The sequence below is a fragment of the Phascolarctos cinereus genome, unplaced genomic scaffold (genome assembly GCF_003287225.1).
Source record: "Phascolarctos cinereus isolate Bilbo 61053 unplaced genomic scaffold, phaCin_HiC Scaffold_1;HRSCAF=81, whole genome shotgun sequence".
In the NCBI taxonomy this organism is placed as follows: domain Eukaryota; kingdom Metazoa; phylum Chordata; class Mammalia; order Diprotodontia; family Phascolarctidae; genus Phascolarctos; species Phascolarctos cinereus.
The window spans coordinates 194,272,282-194,288,990 of record NW_027555514.1 but is presented as its reverse complement, the minus strand read 5'-3'; the positions used below and the strand labels follow the sequence as shown (position 1 = coordinate 194,288,990).

General features: G+C 35.8%; 1 protein-coding gene across 1 annotated transcript in view; it reads left to right on the top strand.

Annotated features, from left to right (window-relative positions):
* Positions 1-16,709, top strand: part of KDM5A (lysine demethylase 5A) — a 107,673-nt gene that overhangs the window by 4,378 nt on the left and 86,586 nt on the right. The window contains 8 exon segments of the mRNA XM_021001451.2: positions 1,234-1,356; positions 7,212-7,382; positions 8,027-8,161; positions 10,799-10,904; positions 11,552-11,640; positions 14,498-14,507; positions 14,510-14,655; positions 15,866-15,985. Of these exon segments, the coding sequence (XP_020857110.1) occupies positions 1,234-1,356; positions 7,212-7,382; positions 8,027-8,161; positions 10,799-10,904; positions 11,552-11,640; positions 14,498-14,507; positions 14,510-14,655; positions 15,866-15,985 (900 nt within the window).

The window sequence follows — 16,709 nt, the reverse complement described above, 5'->3', positions numbered from 1 at the left end:
TATATTACACATTGCATGGTATAGTGGAGAAAATGCTGGACTTGGAGTCAGAACAGCCTTGGATTTGCATGCTTCTCACTAGTTTTGTGACTTAGGCAGGTCACTGAACCTCTCTGAGCCTCAGTTGCCTTACCTTTGAAACGGGATTGATAGTTACTCATAGTACCTATCTTAAAAGGTCCTTGTGAGAATAATTTTATATACATACATATATACACTGTGTATATTATTTATCTGCATACATACATATGTATATATATATATATATAAGAAAATATATAAAGCACTATATAAAAAAGCTATATTATTACTTTTTAACAATTAAATAGAAAATTTAGTCTTCTACTTCGATGAGAAGATGGAAGGTATCCAATATGACCTCACCTAGCTAACATCATTCCTCAGAACTTCTTTTCTTTTTCTCTACAGAAGAATTTATCCTCATTTAGTACTTAGATTCTAACTGCACTCTTGATTTTATTCCTTTGTGTTGCCTTCATGACCTTGTTCTGACAGTCATCTGCCCTCTTTGACACATTTTTAATCTCTCTTTTAATCTCTGTTGGCCCCTTGTTCTTTGCCTATAAACATGCTTATTTTCCCCTCATTCTTAAAAAAACCTTCCTACTCCATCTAGCAGTCTTTCCAGTTCTCCCTTCTCCTTTGCTACCATATTTCTTGAAAATATGGTTTATTTATTGTCTCCATTTCTTTACCACCCATGTTCTTTTTAGCAGCTTAAAATCTGACTTCCAACTTTAGGACTTATTGAAACTGCTGTCTAATGTCCACCAATGACCTTGACATGATGCCTTTTTTTTTCATTCTTTACTGTCCTTAATTTCTTGTAGCATTTGATACCATTGACCATCCTTTCTTCTTGGATTCTCTATTCCATAACCTTTAGAGATACCATATTATTGTGATTCACTAATTACATCTGATTCTTTAAGGTATATATCCCCTAATGTTCTGTCCTTGGTACTCTTGTGATCTCTTTCTAATGCTTTTTCCCTTGGCAAACTTTCACTTTAAGATTTAACTACCATCTCATTTGAGATGATTCTTAAATCTATTTCCTTTAAGGTAGAGATGGTTTTATTTTTATCTTTATGCCCTCCCCATGTAGCAAATGCCTTGTACTTAGTATGGTTGAACTAAATTTCATTTTGGTAGTTTAACTTCATATATTTCTGACATCTAATGTATTTATTTCTTTGTTTTGTGTCTCAGGCAATGACCAGAGTGAGGCTGGACTTCTTAGATCAACTAGCAAAATTCTGGGAACTTCAGGGATCTACTCTGAAAATACCTGTGGTGGAGAGAAAAATCCTTGATCTGTATGCTTTAAGCAAGGTAAGGGGTACACTTAGTTTAGAAGTTAAGACTGAGGCTAACGAACATGTTTCAAATAAACCTGGGAGAAAGACAGATTCCTGGGTAGAATTTGATGAGAAATGGAATATCATTTTGATTTCATGCATATGATTAAATGAAATGGTAAGAGAATAGGCTAACTTAAAAGTATGACTTAAATTTTTTTTCACAACAGACTGAGTGCTATGATAATACACAATATACAGAAGATTCATTACCTTCCTGGTAATAGTTTTTGCATTTTGGGGTAACTGAACAGTATCCTTGTGTATAACTTTTTATCTTTCTACTTCTTAATCAGAAATACTCTTCTGAAGACAATACTGTATAGTAAAGGTTTTCGTTTCACTTAGTCTGGAAATTGTGTAGATCAGTTTTATTTGTGTCAGCAAGTCATGTTTTCTGTTTAGTTGAGGGTAACATCATCTAGTAGTCTAAACAAATTCCTGGAAATGTTTCTCTTTGTCAGTTTCTTGTTTTCCAGTTATTGAACCTCTCTGTGCCCTGTAAAAGCAGAATAAACTTAATCTGACATTTAAAAGTAGAGAGTACTGTAAAATTTGTCACCAACATATTTCATCACGTACCAGTATGAAGCATCTTGAGTGTGCCAGGTATTTTGGATACAAAGATAAAAGTAAAACAGTTCCTTCAAGGGGCTTACATTCTGTTACTAAAATACTAGACAATTGTAATGGTTATAATTTATGAGGGATAAGACTGTAAGTAGGATTATAGTAGTTATAATCTGAGTAATTTTGTGAAATTATTTGTGTTTATTTTTGTCTCAAAAAATTTTGTTTCAAAAAATCTGATTGTTTTAAAGTAGAAATTGCTTCTCAATTATGTTAAAGTTAATTTTGTATTAATACTTTTCATTTAGAGTAAAAAGCCTCATTAATAGTTGCATTTTTTTTTCATTAGGCACATTTGAGCTCAGAAGTCTGAGAAGCATAATAGGTCTGTGCTTTAAAAAAAAAGCTCTTGACCTATGTTGCCTAGAAGATGGTAGTGTCAAGTTAATTGTCTGTTGTGGTAATATGAAAAATCAATAGTAACAACATTGCTAATTATGGCAGATTTTAGGTGGTGCTTGTGTATTTTTTGTGTAGGAAATCATTGTTAGAGCAAAAGTAATATGCTTAAGAGTTTCTTCTTTAATATTATATTTTGTATTAAAGTATATTAAAAAAATTTTTTTGGCACTTGACACTTTGTTTAAATTTTTGTATTAGCTTTGATTACATTTTAGGGTCTAACAAAAATAAGAAATCTTTTCCTAAAAGTTACTTTAGCAGTTTTATTTAATTACTAGTACTTTTACCACAGAATTTCTTTTTTAACCTTCAAACCGAACTTACATAGGACAATTAAAAAAAAAACTCTCAAGAAATTACCACTGAAAGTATCATACATAAAGTTTATAACAAAGTTTATAACCTAGATTAAGCTGATCTTGTTCTTTCTTTCTTTCTTTCTTTCTTTCTTTCTTTCTTTCTTTCTTTCTTTCTTTCTTTCTTTCTTTCTTTCTTCTTCCTTCCTTCCTTCCTTCCTTCCTTCCTTCCTTCCTTCCTTCCTTCCTTCCTTCCTTCCTTCCTTCCTTCCTTTCTTTCTTTCTTTCTTTCTTTCTTTCTTTCTTTCTTTCTTTCTTTCTTTCTTTCTTTCTTTCGTTCCTTCCTCCCTCCCTCCTTCCTTACCTTCTTTCCATCCTTCCGTCCTGAGGGCAGTTGGGGTTAAGTCACTTGCCTGAGTCACATAGCTAGTGAGTGTTATGTGTCTGAGGCCAGATTTGACTTCAGGTCCTCCTGACTCCAGGGCTGGTGCTCTATCCATTGGGCTACCTAGCTACCCCTTAGTGTGTTTTTTTCCTGAGGCAGTTTTGCAGTTAAAAGGTAAAAGTCAAGTAATCGCATGATAGGAAGTTAGATTTCATTCTTATTAAATGAAAAAGTTAATGATAAGAGTATATGTTTCTATTAATATTTTATTGAGCCTAGTCAGAGAATTTATGTTGAGTAATTGAAATTTAAGTATACATCTTGGTATTTAGATATCCCAGATTTATTATGCAACCATGAACAAATACATACTAAATCTATAAAAATGTTTGCTTATAACACTGTAAGACTCATGGAGGTTCAGAACTAATGAAAGGCTATATTCTCTTTACATTTTACAATGGCTTTGCTTCCAAAGTGGAGACAGTGAAGTTGATTGGGTTTTTTGGGGTGACTGTTTACAAAGCATGGTATTATATTGTTCAGTCTGAGGTTCATCTTGATTTAGAATATTGTAGATGCTTAAGTTGAGAATTATAGTGGGTTGAGATTGTTAGGTAAATCTTTTAAACTTTAAAAAAGGTTCTATGTGGCTAGTTTTCTTTTTGCTATAGATTATGTGCTCTGGGGATCTTGAAACACTTTGACCTTTTAATGTTTTTTAAGGTGGAAAAGTAAGTTTTCAGTCTTGTTATAATGGATAGAGAACATGCCTCCAGGCTAAGAAGACCTGTGATCATATTCCATCTCATAATGGCTCTGTGACCTTGGGCGAGTCACTTCACTTCTCAACACTAGTAACTCTATAAAGTTGTTTGTTGTGGAAAAGGTGCTGACCTGCATTGGTAGAATGCATTTCCTCACTTTGGAGTTTCTCATATGAATCCAATCATAGTCTAGTCTCTGTCCCTATCACTATGGTGGTTTCCTAATTTGATTGTCACCTCCTTTTTTTTAAAAAATCCCATCCATTCTGCCTGTTAAAATTGGCCCCAATCCCAGCCAGACTCATATTTTTAGAAGACTGAAATTTTGGCCTATTCTGACAGAGGGATTGAGAAAAGGTTTATATTTTCAGATACTAGACATGTCTAGTCTATTGCAGTTCTGGAATCTGTCAAGAGGAGAAATCCAATTTTAACAAAGCTTAAGCTTTTGTGTATTTGAGTATCATGGCTGTTCTGATGAAGCCAAGATCATGGTTATGATCCCTTTGTGTTATTTCCTGGCTGCAGACTGCTAACACTAGCTGTCCTCTCAAATGTGTGCCATTGATCACAAGGGAAACTGGTCAGGCGAGTATAGATGAATTAGTACAAATCCATAGTTATTACCAGAAAAACCACTGCAAATACAGGCCTTAATGATAGTGGGATAGCAGTATCTCCTTTGAATATGGAGAGTCCATTATTTTATAGCTTATATTTATATACTGCTTTATAGTTTACGAGGTCCTTTCAACAATTCATTGAGGCAAATGGTGTAAGCCTTGTTATATTCATTTTAGAGAATAGGTAACTGAGGTTCAGAAAAGGTCAGGCCTTCTGATTCCATATCTAGCGCACTTAACACTAGATCATGTTTCCTTTCTATTATTATGTGATAATAGTTAGGATTCATCAAGGAACAGTGAAGTTGTTTTCAGGTAAGTCTTCACTCCAGACTGATAATTGTTTTTTCCCATAAAAAAAAATTAAACCCAGTTAGAAAACCAAAATGCACACAAACTCAGAAAAGGTCTACCAGTTTCTTTGGGCAAATGTTATGCTTTGTTTGTGGTTGTTTTGACACAGCACTTCCCAATAAATAGCTAAACACTTTTACAAAGTAGGTTCCCTCAGTTAAGCTAAACTGCCTATTGCTATGATACATAAATAGTTATTTTGCAACATTATTTTATGGTGTTAATTTCCTGAAAATAATTGATTTATTTTGCATATTTTCCTTGTCTATATTGCCCTGCTGAAGAATGTAACTTTTCCCATGTGTAAATTAAGATGAGGAAATTGAGACACAGGTAAAGCAACTTGAGTGAGGTTGGATAATTTACTTCATCTCTTTGGATATTAAGTTCCTCATCTGTAAAGTAAGGTTGGGGTGGGGGGAGTTGGATTAGCCTTTAAGATCTTTCTAGTTCTAATATTCTATGATTCTGTGCTTTTGGCTGCAGGTTTGTAACTGTTTGTAGCTTCAACCTGTAGCAGTTTAGCATACTTTGCCCTGATCTTTCCCCTTGTTTGAACAATAACACATGCTAAGTAATAGCCTCATTCTTGATCATTCTGGTCTTGCTACTAATTAGTACTAAGACCACTGAGTCCCTGGGACTCAGAAAACCTGGGTTCTAGTCTTCATACCCAGTTCTGTTGTGTGATTTTAGGCAAGTTTCTGGATCTCAGTTTCAGGTGAGGGATCATCTGAAAAATGAATGGATTGGACTGAATCAGAAGTTCTTAACCTGTGGTCTATGAGTTTTAAAAAAAAATTTTATAATTGTATTTCAGTATAATTGGCTTAATTTTTAGTCAGTTTTGGTCAGTCAGTAAACATTTATTAGGTGCCTGCCACGTGGTAGGCACTGTGCCAACTATATACAGGTTGAATTGGAAATAATCAACAGAGGGCAGACACTAGAAATAATTAAGGAGGTTGTGAAAGGCTTCTTTCGGAGAGTGAGATTTTAGCTACACTTGAAGAAAGCTGGGAAGCAGAGATGAGGAGGGAGAACACATTCCAGGTGTGGAGGACAGCCAGTGAAAAAGCCTGGGGTTTGGAAGTGGAGTGTCTGGTGCAAGAAAAGGAGGCTAGTGTCACTGGATCGCAGAGTATGTGGGGAGGGTGTGGGGTTTAAGAAGACTAGAAAGGCAAGAGAAGGCCAGGTCATGGGAGGCTTTAAATGCCAGAGGATTTTATATTTGATACTATGTATTTTATTTTATGTTTTTTGAAACATTATTCTGGAAGGATCTATGGGCTTCACCAGATTGCCAAAAGAGTTCATAACAAAAATGGTTAAGAATCCCTGGACTAAATGGCCCCTTAAGCTCTTTTCAGTTTTAACAGTTTGAGATATTCACATCATACAGTGCAAGAATATCAACTCCTATGAAATGAGCCCTGTGTATATACTTACACTGTACATAGAACATAATATAGGCATGTAGGAAACTTTTATTAGATTTAAATTGATTTTGCCCAGTTGGCTAGTCTTCATATCATTCCAGCAATATAATGTTCTGCAACCAAGCATATCTCTTATGGCTTGATCTTTCTCGCATGTCAACCTCCTGAAGTAGCGAGGTGGCACAGTAGTGCTTAAATTAGGAAAACTTGACTTTAAATCTTAGAGATATACTAGCTGTGTGACCCTGGGCAAGTCACTTTACCTTTTTGTGCTTCTGTTTCCTCCTCTGTAAAATAAGGGAGTTCCCTTTATGATCCCTTTTAGTTCTATATCTATAGTTTGTGATTCTGTGTTAAAAAGTTTGCCCCTAACCTTCAGAAATTTTGGTCCCCTACTGTCTTTAAATTCTTCCCTCTCAAATTTATAACCTCTGTGAATTGTTGTAACTTTGTATAACTCTAGTCACTCTTGTATCATCTCAGCACTTAGCATATTTTGTACTATGTGAGCATGCCTGTTTGTATGTATTTTTTCATGGATCTGTGAAAAGTCACAGACCTTTTTTCATATTTTCATCCTATATCAGATGGTAATCTCCTTAAAGGCATGGGTTTCATATTTTTGTGTTTTAATATTCCATTGATATCTAATTATAATATGGAGCTTTACATAAAATGAGTTCAGTAAATGGTCTGACCTACCGACTAGTTTGTTGGTACCCAAACACTATTTCAAACATTTTAAAACCTTTAAAAAAAATCATTAAAAGAAATCTTGCTGCAAGTTTTGATAATTTTAGTCTTTTCTGGGTCATTATAGGAAAGGAATTCCAGAGATTTGAGTTCAGAATTTTTTTTGTATGCTAGATGTAGAACCGTATTGTTGAATATAATTTCTTTTTCTAAAAATCTGCTTATTTACTTCTCTTTCAGATTGTTGCCAGCAAAGGAGGCTTTGAAATGGTCACAAAAGAGAAGAAGTGGTCTAAAGTGGGTAGTCGATTAGGCTATCTGCCAGGAAAAGGAACTGGGTCTCTGTTGAAGTCTCATTATGAAAGAATCCTTTACCCTTATGAGCTTTTTCAATCTGGAGTCAGTCTTATGGTGAGTCATTATTCTTTTCAGAAATTGGCCCAATACAGCTTGTCTGAAGTATCAACTTTAGCTACACCTTGGTATTTAGGTATCACAAATAAATTTCTGTTCTGTGAAACAGAAGTGGTTTAGAATAAGATAGCAGTTATGCACATGGAATTAGATTGCCTCATGGCCAATAGTAAAACAAACGTATTTGAAAATTTGAAGTCAAATTTGTTGCATGGATGAGCGGGGTTTGAAGACTTCATCCACATTATTGGAAACATGTTCATCCACATTATTGGAAACATGCTTCTCTTTTTCATAGCGACTTACGATGACTTTTTACATTTTAGTACTTCAGTAACTTAAAGGTTTTGTGATTCATCAACATGGGTACACCTGATGCAGATTACAAACTCTCTATGACTTATGTCACCTAGCAGCCAGGCCTTGTGTTTACCTCTCTGAACTTAGCTAGGCTGGTATTTAGATATTACATACAGTCTGACACCTGATTTATGTTTCACACTTCTCCTGGAAATATAATTCTCCCCGTTTCATTGGACTTGTAATCATTTTATTGGTTGTTTTTATTTTTTTTCTCACTTATTTTCATGCCTGGTGCCTGATTAATGACTTTGTTGTCCTGCTGTGCTCTGATCCTTTAGGGTGTCCAAATGCCCAGCTTGGATATTAAGGAAAAAGTGGAGGTTGAGGTCCTCAGCACTGATGCCCAGGCTTCCCAGGAGCAAGGCACAAGAATGAATATTCTACCGAAGAGAACCAGACGCATAAAATCTCAGGTATCCAGGATCCATTGACTGCTTGAGAGAGAAGTACAGTTAACTGTCAGTGCAATAGAATTGGCTACAAAGTGTTTCTGGTCATTGGATCTCATTTATATATACTAGTTTTTATACCTCATAGAACTTTCTCCCTCTCTTTGGGAGATAGGTTGAAGAAATTGTGAACTCTAATTAATTGTTCTCAGATTGACTGGGAGTTTGTTTCTTGTGAGTATTTCTCAACAGAGAAAGGAAACCATTCAGTGGATGACTGGGAAACTTTGACCTGTTTATAGTCTAATTTTGTTTAATTAAAAAAGATTTTTTAAAAGTCTTTTAGGGAATTTGGATTTGGAAAGGATGGCTTTGTTTTTCATTTGTTATTTCTATAAGCCATAATAATGTAAATTTGTATGAGCCTGGGTTGTCCTCATGTAGTTGCTATATTTTTTGTGAGTCTTAAAATAGTATCATTTCAAGGACCAGTGTCAACAAGTCAGTAAGCATTTATTAGGCACCTACTATGTGCCAGATGCTGTGCTAAGTGCTGGGCATATAAAGAAAGGCAAAATAGCAACTGCGCTCAAGGAATTCAGTGGGGGAGATAATATGCAAACAACTATGTACAAACAAGATATAGACAGGGTAAATTTTAGATAATCACGAAGGAAATCACTAAGATTAAGGAGGACTGGGAAAGGCTTTTTTTTTAAAATTTATTTTGATTTATCAACAATCACTTCCGTAAGCTTTTAAGTTTTAAATTTTTCTCCCCCTCCCTCTCTGCCTCCCTCCCCAAGATGGCACACAATCTGATATAGGCTATACATATACATTCCTATTAAACATATTTTCACATTAGTGATGGTATAAGGAAGAATTATAACCAATAGGAGGAACCACAAGAAAGAGAAAACAAAACAGAAGGAAAAAAATAGCAAATAGTATGCTTCGACCTCCACTCAAACTCCATAGTTCTTTCTCTGGATATGGGTAGCATTTTCCATCATGAGACTTTTGGAGATGTCTTAGATCCTTGCATTGCTGAGAAGGGCTAAGTCTGTCAACGTTAGTCACTGTACAACGGGGCAGTTACTATGTATAATGTTCTTCTGGCTCTGCTCACCTCACTCAGCATCAGTCCGTACAAGTCTTTCCAGATTTTTCTGAAGTCTGCCTGCTCATCATTTCTTATAGCACAATTGTATTCCGTTACATTCATATACCACAACTTGTTCAGTTGGCAATCCCTTAATTTCCAATTCTTTGCCACCACAAAAGGAGCTGCTATAAATTTTTTTGTACATGTGGGACCTTTTCCTGTTTTTATGATCTCTTTAGATTACAGCTCTGTAACTGCTGTTGCTGAGTCAAAGGGTATGCACAATTTTATAGCTCTTTGGGCATAGTTCCAAATTGCTCTCCAAAATGGTTGGATCATTTCACAACTCCACCAACAATGCATTAGTGTTCAGTTATCCCACATCTTCCCCAGCATTTGTCATTTTCCTGTTTTATCATGTTGGCCAATCTGATAGGTGTGATGTGGTACCTCAGAGTTGTTTTGATTTGCATTTCTCTAATCAGTAGTGATTTAGAGCACTTTTTCATATGATTATAGATGGCTTTAATTTCTTCCTCTGAGAACTGCCTGTTCATATCTTTTAACCGTGTATCAATTGGGAAATGACTTGCTTTGTTATAAATTTGACTTAGTTCTCTATATATTTTAGAAATCAGGCCCTTATCAGAGACACTGGTTGTAAAAATTGAAGATTAAATTCTAAGTGGAAGAAAATTGTTTCATTAGGAGTATAGTGCTAACACCACATTAATGATCATATTCTTTTTACCTTAAAACAGAAAATTTGTGTTTCTGGCAGAATTAGATTTGTTTGAAATCTAGGATTATAGATGAAAGTTTTGGCATTCATTCTGTTCTATTCTATGCAGATAGGTAGCTAAATGTTTAGAGCCCTAGGCCTGGAGTTAGGAAGACCTGAGTTCAAATTCAGCCTCAGACACTTTTTAGCTATGTGACTTTGGGCAAGTTACTTAACTTGTTAAGTTTCCTCAGTTTTCTCAGCTTTAAAATGGGGATGATAATAGCATCTGCCTCCCAGGATTATTGTGAGGATCAAATGAAATATTTGTAAAGTGCTTAGCACATGGTAGACACTATATAAAATGCTAATTGTTGTTGCTGTTACTGGTCTGCCCCAGATTATTTTTCTCTTTCCGTTGGCCTCCTTGTCCTGATGTCTTCACTGAATGTGGCAGACTAATCTATTTGGATTATAGATTTAAGAGGTCCATACTTCATTCTGATTTACTCTTACATCGGTTAGCATCTTTTGCTTAGGTGCTCTTAGAGAAATTATTTAACACATATATTCACATATTCAGGGAATGAGGTATTCAGGATATAAAACATGTGAGCTTCTGTGAATGGGTAATTAATCCGTTATGAAAGATAGAAAGAATTTTTTATAGAAAGTTCTTCCTGCTTTAGTGAGAGTGGGTTTGGGAAGAGGAGGTAAAACTTTTGAGATTAAAGCTAGTTTTATAACTTTTTTTATGGGATAAGAAAAGGAGAGCTTGAATATTGTGGGCTGGGGTTTCCCAGTGTTCATAATGTTTTTGGTTTGATTTTAGGTAGAGACTGGAGAAGTAAGTAGAAACACCGAATTGAAGAAACTTCAGATCTTTGGAGCTGGGCCTAAGATGATGGGCCTGGCAATAGGAGCAAAGGATAAAGAAGGTAAAATTTTGTTTTGTGAACAAAGGAATGAAATAAAGTACAGTAAGAAGTATCAATAATAAGGAAAAATAACATGGGTGTCAAGAGATATGAATTATACTTATTGTTATAATCAGGATTTGTTTGCTTTGAGGAACCATACAAATGTATTTGTAATTTACCTAGAATTTCTCTTGAGTTCTAGACTTTGAGTTTGACTTCTAGCAAAGTCACTATGTAAGCTTTCATATTGTGAGAAGTCACATTATATTTATTGGGCTTATATGATGGTTAGAAAGGATTTGCCTCTGATTTGTGGCATACACGTTTACAGAAACCTAAGACAATATTAAGAATATGTCATGATTGCTTCTTTGTGAATTAAAAGAGAGGCAGTACAGTTTCATATTCAGGATATGGATATATGAATTGTAGTGGATCAAATAAGAATGGCAGTTGATCTCCTAAATACATAACATGATTTGATTGACTTATGCTGTTTATTTTCATCCACTAAATGAAATACTTTTGGTTAGAAATTCTGTTCTTTTCCCCACAGCCTTGCTTGTGTTTTCTAGTATTCTCTTACACTTAAAGTCCAATGTTAATCTTATATTACTTCTTGTGCAAGTACCACATAACAGCTAATTTGTATTTTTACGTTCAAGATGAAGTCTCTCGAAGACGCAAAAGTACGAGATCAGAAGCATTTAGTATGCAAATGAGACAACGAAAAGGGACTCTTTCTGTTAACTTTGTAAGTGTTATGGGGCATTCCAGGATGGAAATATTTGTTAGCTATGTATATATCTCATAAGTAAAAGATAGGTTAAAACTGAATCTGGAATCATAGACTTTGAGAGTTGGAAAGGGTACGCAAGGTTCTTTTGGACCAGCCGTGAATCATGTTATGCATCTATGTTATCCTATAAATCTGGTCATCTGGCCTCTTCTTGAAACCCTCCAGTGATTGGATTACCTATTAAGCAGCCCATTCTTTCCATTATGAGACAGTTCTTATTGTTAGGAAGTTTTTTTTATTACATTGAGCTAAAATCTGCTTCCCTCTAACTTCTACCCATTGGTCTAAGGTTTACCCTGGACCTACACAGAAGCAAGTCTAATACTTTATACACAGTATAACCCTTTCGTTATTTAAGACAATCATGTCCCTATCCTAAATCTTTTCTAGATTAAACAAGCTTATTCCTTGTCATCAGTTTTTGTATGGCATGGTTATTCTGTTGCCTTCCCCTGAGTGCTCTCTAGCTCCTCAGTGTCCCCTATGACGTGCTAACCAGAATTGAACACAGTATTCCAGCTTCGCTTTAACCAGGTCAGAGTACAGCAAAATTATCACCTCCTTCAACACTATATTTTTTTAAAAAGTTGGTTTATCTTGTCTGTGATTGGGTATAGATAAGATGTAGTTCAGGTAGATTGGAAATTCAAGAATAAGATTGTAATGTCACAAAAGGAAACAATTCTGATGGGCAAGAAAAATGACTAGATGAACAGAGGCTAACTTATATTTTTAAAAAGATCTATATAGAAGATAGATGTAAAGGAAGGGAAACAACACTAAAAAAGAGCCTTTAAAATAGCTGTGTCTTGGAAGGGGAGCTTCAAAGAAGGGATAGAGTAGCTATTCAAGTTAGGTGGGACCATGATAACTGACAGCAGAGAAAAGGCAAAGATGCTCAGTTTTTTTTTTCTCGGCTTCTGTTTTCCTTGCCAAGGACAGTGACTTTTTCACTGAAAAGAACAGAACAAAAAGGCTAATATAGAATTAGAACTCAAGTAAGGAGATTAATAATAAAAAAAAACCATCTAGGTTCTGTTGTTGAGCATAAGTGACTTGGCCCAAGTGAATTCAATCCTGGGTATAGGAAAAAAAAAGGCAGATACAGTTGCTGAGTAGCACTGTCAGTGATTTTTGAAAACTCAGGAAATAATAAAATTATCTAATGCAAAGGGCTAAATATTCAAATTTCAAATGGAGGAAGAGATAAAATAGCTAATTCTAGTCTTTTGGGAAGGATAGAGAGAGGTAGGCTGAACAATAGTGCAAATGAGTCAGTCTAAAACTAGTTGAATGACTGGACTCAGGTCATTAATGGCTTTGTATCATATTGGAAGATGTTTGTAGTAGATGCCCCAAGGTTATGTCCTTGACCCTGTCCACTTTAACATTTTTTAAGTGACTCCAATAATGGTAACTAAAGATTACTAACACATTGAATGAGAGTCAGGATCCAAAAAGATCGTGGCAGGCTAGAGCATTGAGTTCAGTGTAATAAGGTGAAATTTAGTGGAAATAAACATAAGGTATTAGATTTGGTTTCAGGAAATTAACTTGAAAAGTTATAAGGTGGTGGAATCATGGTTAGATACCAGTATATCTGAAAAAGATCTCAGAATTTTAATTGACTTTGAACTCAGTATTAGCGAACATTTGGCCTGGCAACCAGAAAAACTGATATGATCATGGGCTCCATTAGGAGAGACACAGTCGCTCCCTGCTCTGTCCTGGTCAAATCACATCTGGAGTATTGAATTCAGTTTTGTGCACCATAGTTTAGTAAGTCCATTGGTAAGCTAGAATGTGTCCACAGGAGGGCAGCCAGAATAGTGAAGGGCCTCTAGTTTAGGGCGTCCTAAACTTTTTCCACTCGTGACCCCTTTTCACATTGTGGCAGCATTCGTTGACATTGCATGGCATGACTGCATGTGCAGTGCAAAGTGTGCATGCTGTGTGTTCAGAACCAAGGCTAGAGTAAAGTTGTGTGATGCATAGGCAAGCACTGCCAGAAACACCTTAGATTCATGATGTGTTTGATTTTAAATTAATTTTTGGTCATTGTGCGTTCAGAAAACTTTTACTGTTGTCAAATTTTTCATGACTCACAGTTTAAGAAGGGCTGCTCTAGTCCATGTCATATGTGGATTAATTGAAGAAATTAGGGATGTTTAGCCTGGAGAAGAGATAACTGATGAGGACATGATATTTGTCTTCAGATATTTTGAAAGACTATCATTTTGAAGCAGGATAAATCTTGTTCTGTTTGGCTTCAGGAAGGTAGAACCAGGAGTCATGAGGTGAAGTTGCAATGGGACAGATTTAGTGTGTCAGGAAAAAAATGTCCTAACATTCTGAGCTGTCCAAAAGTGGAATGGATTGCCAAAAGATGCAATAGATTCACCCTCACTGGAGGTCTTTGAGTACATGCTGGATGACTTTTTGTTGGGTGTGTTGTAGCTGGGATACTTTTTTTTCAGGTATAGATTGGATTGTCAGGGGTCCTGGAAGCCTGTGAAATCTGTGGATACTCTTGTGAATGAGGCTGAGCCTCATGTTTGATCCTAGAATGAGCCAATTAGTTTGCTTTGTTCTTTGTCAATAGGCTGCTAACCTATAGGGTTCTAGGTTCAAAGGTGAATAAAATCAGTGTTAACAATCTTGGAGAAATAACTTACTCATATGATGTGTTTATATATATATGTATATTTGTTTTTGCTAGTGGGCTCCTAGTTTGGGATTGGGTATCATTTGTTACTCTTTTACAATGACGAATGATTTTCTTTCCCCCCCCTCTCCCCCTGCACCCCAATAGGTGGATCTCTATGTTGTATGTTTTGTGGTCGAGGAAACAATGAAGACAAGTTGCTTTTGTGTGATGGATGTGATGACAGCTACCATACGTTTTGCTTGATTCCCCCTCTACCTGATGTGCCCAAAGGAGACTGGAGGTGTCCTAAATGTGTTGCTGAGGTACAAGCCTAGTTTTGAGCCCTTTTACAAAATGCAAATCAACCAGAAAATTGCATAGTACTCTTCTGTCAGCTCATGAAATCCTCTTGACTTTTGAAGAACTATGTTAGAGGGAATTAGAATTCATATTTTGGTAGATTATATTTGCTTTGCAAAAGTTCTTTCTGTGACTTTGAGTGCTGAATAGATAAACCCACAGACTACTATAGATGACTGAGTTTTTTTGTGCAGAACATAAGAATTATTGAACACCTAAAGGCTTTCTTTTGCTTTTTAAATTAGAAATTATAGTAGTTAAATAAAACAAATAGGGTGGGACGGGGGCATGCAGGAGCATAGGATCTGGGCAGTCATCACACATACTTCTACCCAGAGCCTCACTGGGCAATAAGTCTTGTTTTGGGTATGCCTTACTTTGAATTTGATGAGCTATTTTAATTGGAGTGATTAGGAAGAAGTAATTAATTGTGGATTTCCTGGTAAGTATGGATCTTCTTTTGCAGAAAAGGGACTGATAAACCTTTCGATAACTTAATACAGTGTGCTTAGAAGTATTTAGAGGTGCATGTCTAGCTACTGTAGTTTATATTTCCTGGATTAGATAATAGAAAATATATTCTGTTCTGGGGCAGCTAGGTGGTGCAGTGGATAGAGCACCTGGGCAAATCACTTAACCCCGATTGCCTCGTTCCTTCTCCCCCCCCCCAAAAAAAAAGGAAAAAAAGAGAAAATGTATTCTGTTCTAAATCTGTGTTTGTGCTTCGATGATGGATAAATTAATATAAAAAAATTGTTATACCTGGCCAGATAACTTAATTCCTTTTATCCTCTTTTTATGTACATCTGTCTTTTTCATGGTGAAATCCAGTGATATGTTAAGACTTGAGAGGCTGCTGTGGGCTTGGTTCCAGTTCATTAGTACCACATTGTTTGTCCTGGTGCCAGAGCTTATTGCCAGCCCTGAGACTTAAAAACTGTTTTATTACCTCTTTTTTCTATACCAGGTAGACTGTGTAAGCCTATAACTTTGCAGGTGAGGTTCTTAGATCATTTTCCCTGATGCCAAATTAGATAGCGTTTATATTTCTCAAATAAGCAAATGATTAAAACTGTTTCACTTTCAGAAATTGGCAGTATCTGTCACAGTTGTGTCAAGTATACCTCCAAGGAATGTGACACTAAGTTTTGTAATTTTTCTTTCTTACCCCAGGAATGTAACAAACCTCGAGAGGCCTTTGGGTTTGAGCAAGCAGTCCGAGAGTATACCCTCCAAAGCTTTGGAGAGATGGCAGATAACTTTAAATCAGATTACTTCAACATGCCAGTCCATGTAAGTCTGTGTCTAAGGGCTGGTTTAGGGGAGGTGGAAGGATTTACAAGTTTCAAACCTTTTGGGTTTTTTTTCTTTATTTTTTGCCCCTGTCTTCCTTCTTGCTCCTCCTTTTTTTTCTTTAAAAAATGAAGGGAGGGAGGACACACAATATGAAAGATATAATGGAATATGGAACTTGAAATCAGCCTGAATTCTAATTCTTTCACTGACTCTCTGATTTGAGAGTTCCTAGTACGGTGAATTGGAAAGAAAGCACTAAATTTGGAGTTGAGAGCCCAAGTTTAAGGCCTAGTTCTAACACTTAATCTGCTGTGTGATTGTGGGTAAGTAATTTATCCTTTGAGCCTTTAACTTCCTCATCTGTAAAATGGGGTACATGTACTGTCTGTAGCACAGAGTTGTTGTGAGGAAAGTACTTTGTAAACAAAATTATGTATATTAAAATGTGAGTTATTTTGCTGTTAAGAAGTTAAGTGTTGATGACCTAATTTCCTCATGGCTCCTTGGGAGTAATTGACAACAGAGAAGCATGAAGTACATAACAGTTGCTTCTTTTGTTTATCTGTTTGTAATGGTAGGGTTTGCTTTTTTCCTGAGAGTATTTTCGTTGGCTTTCATGATACTCTATAGGACATTTTGCTAATTCTTTTGAAATTCTACTCTGATTTTTACCTCTTCTCCTTTCTCTTTGATGTTCTGTTTCATCTTCTTCCTTTTCAGT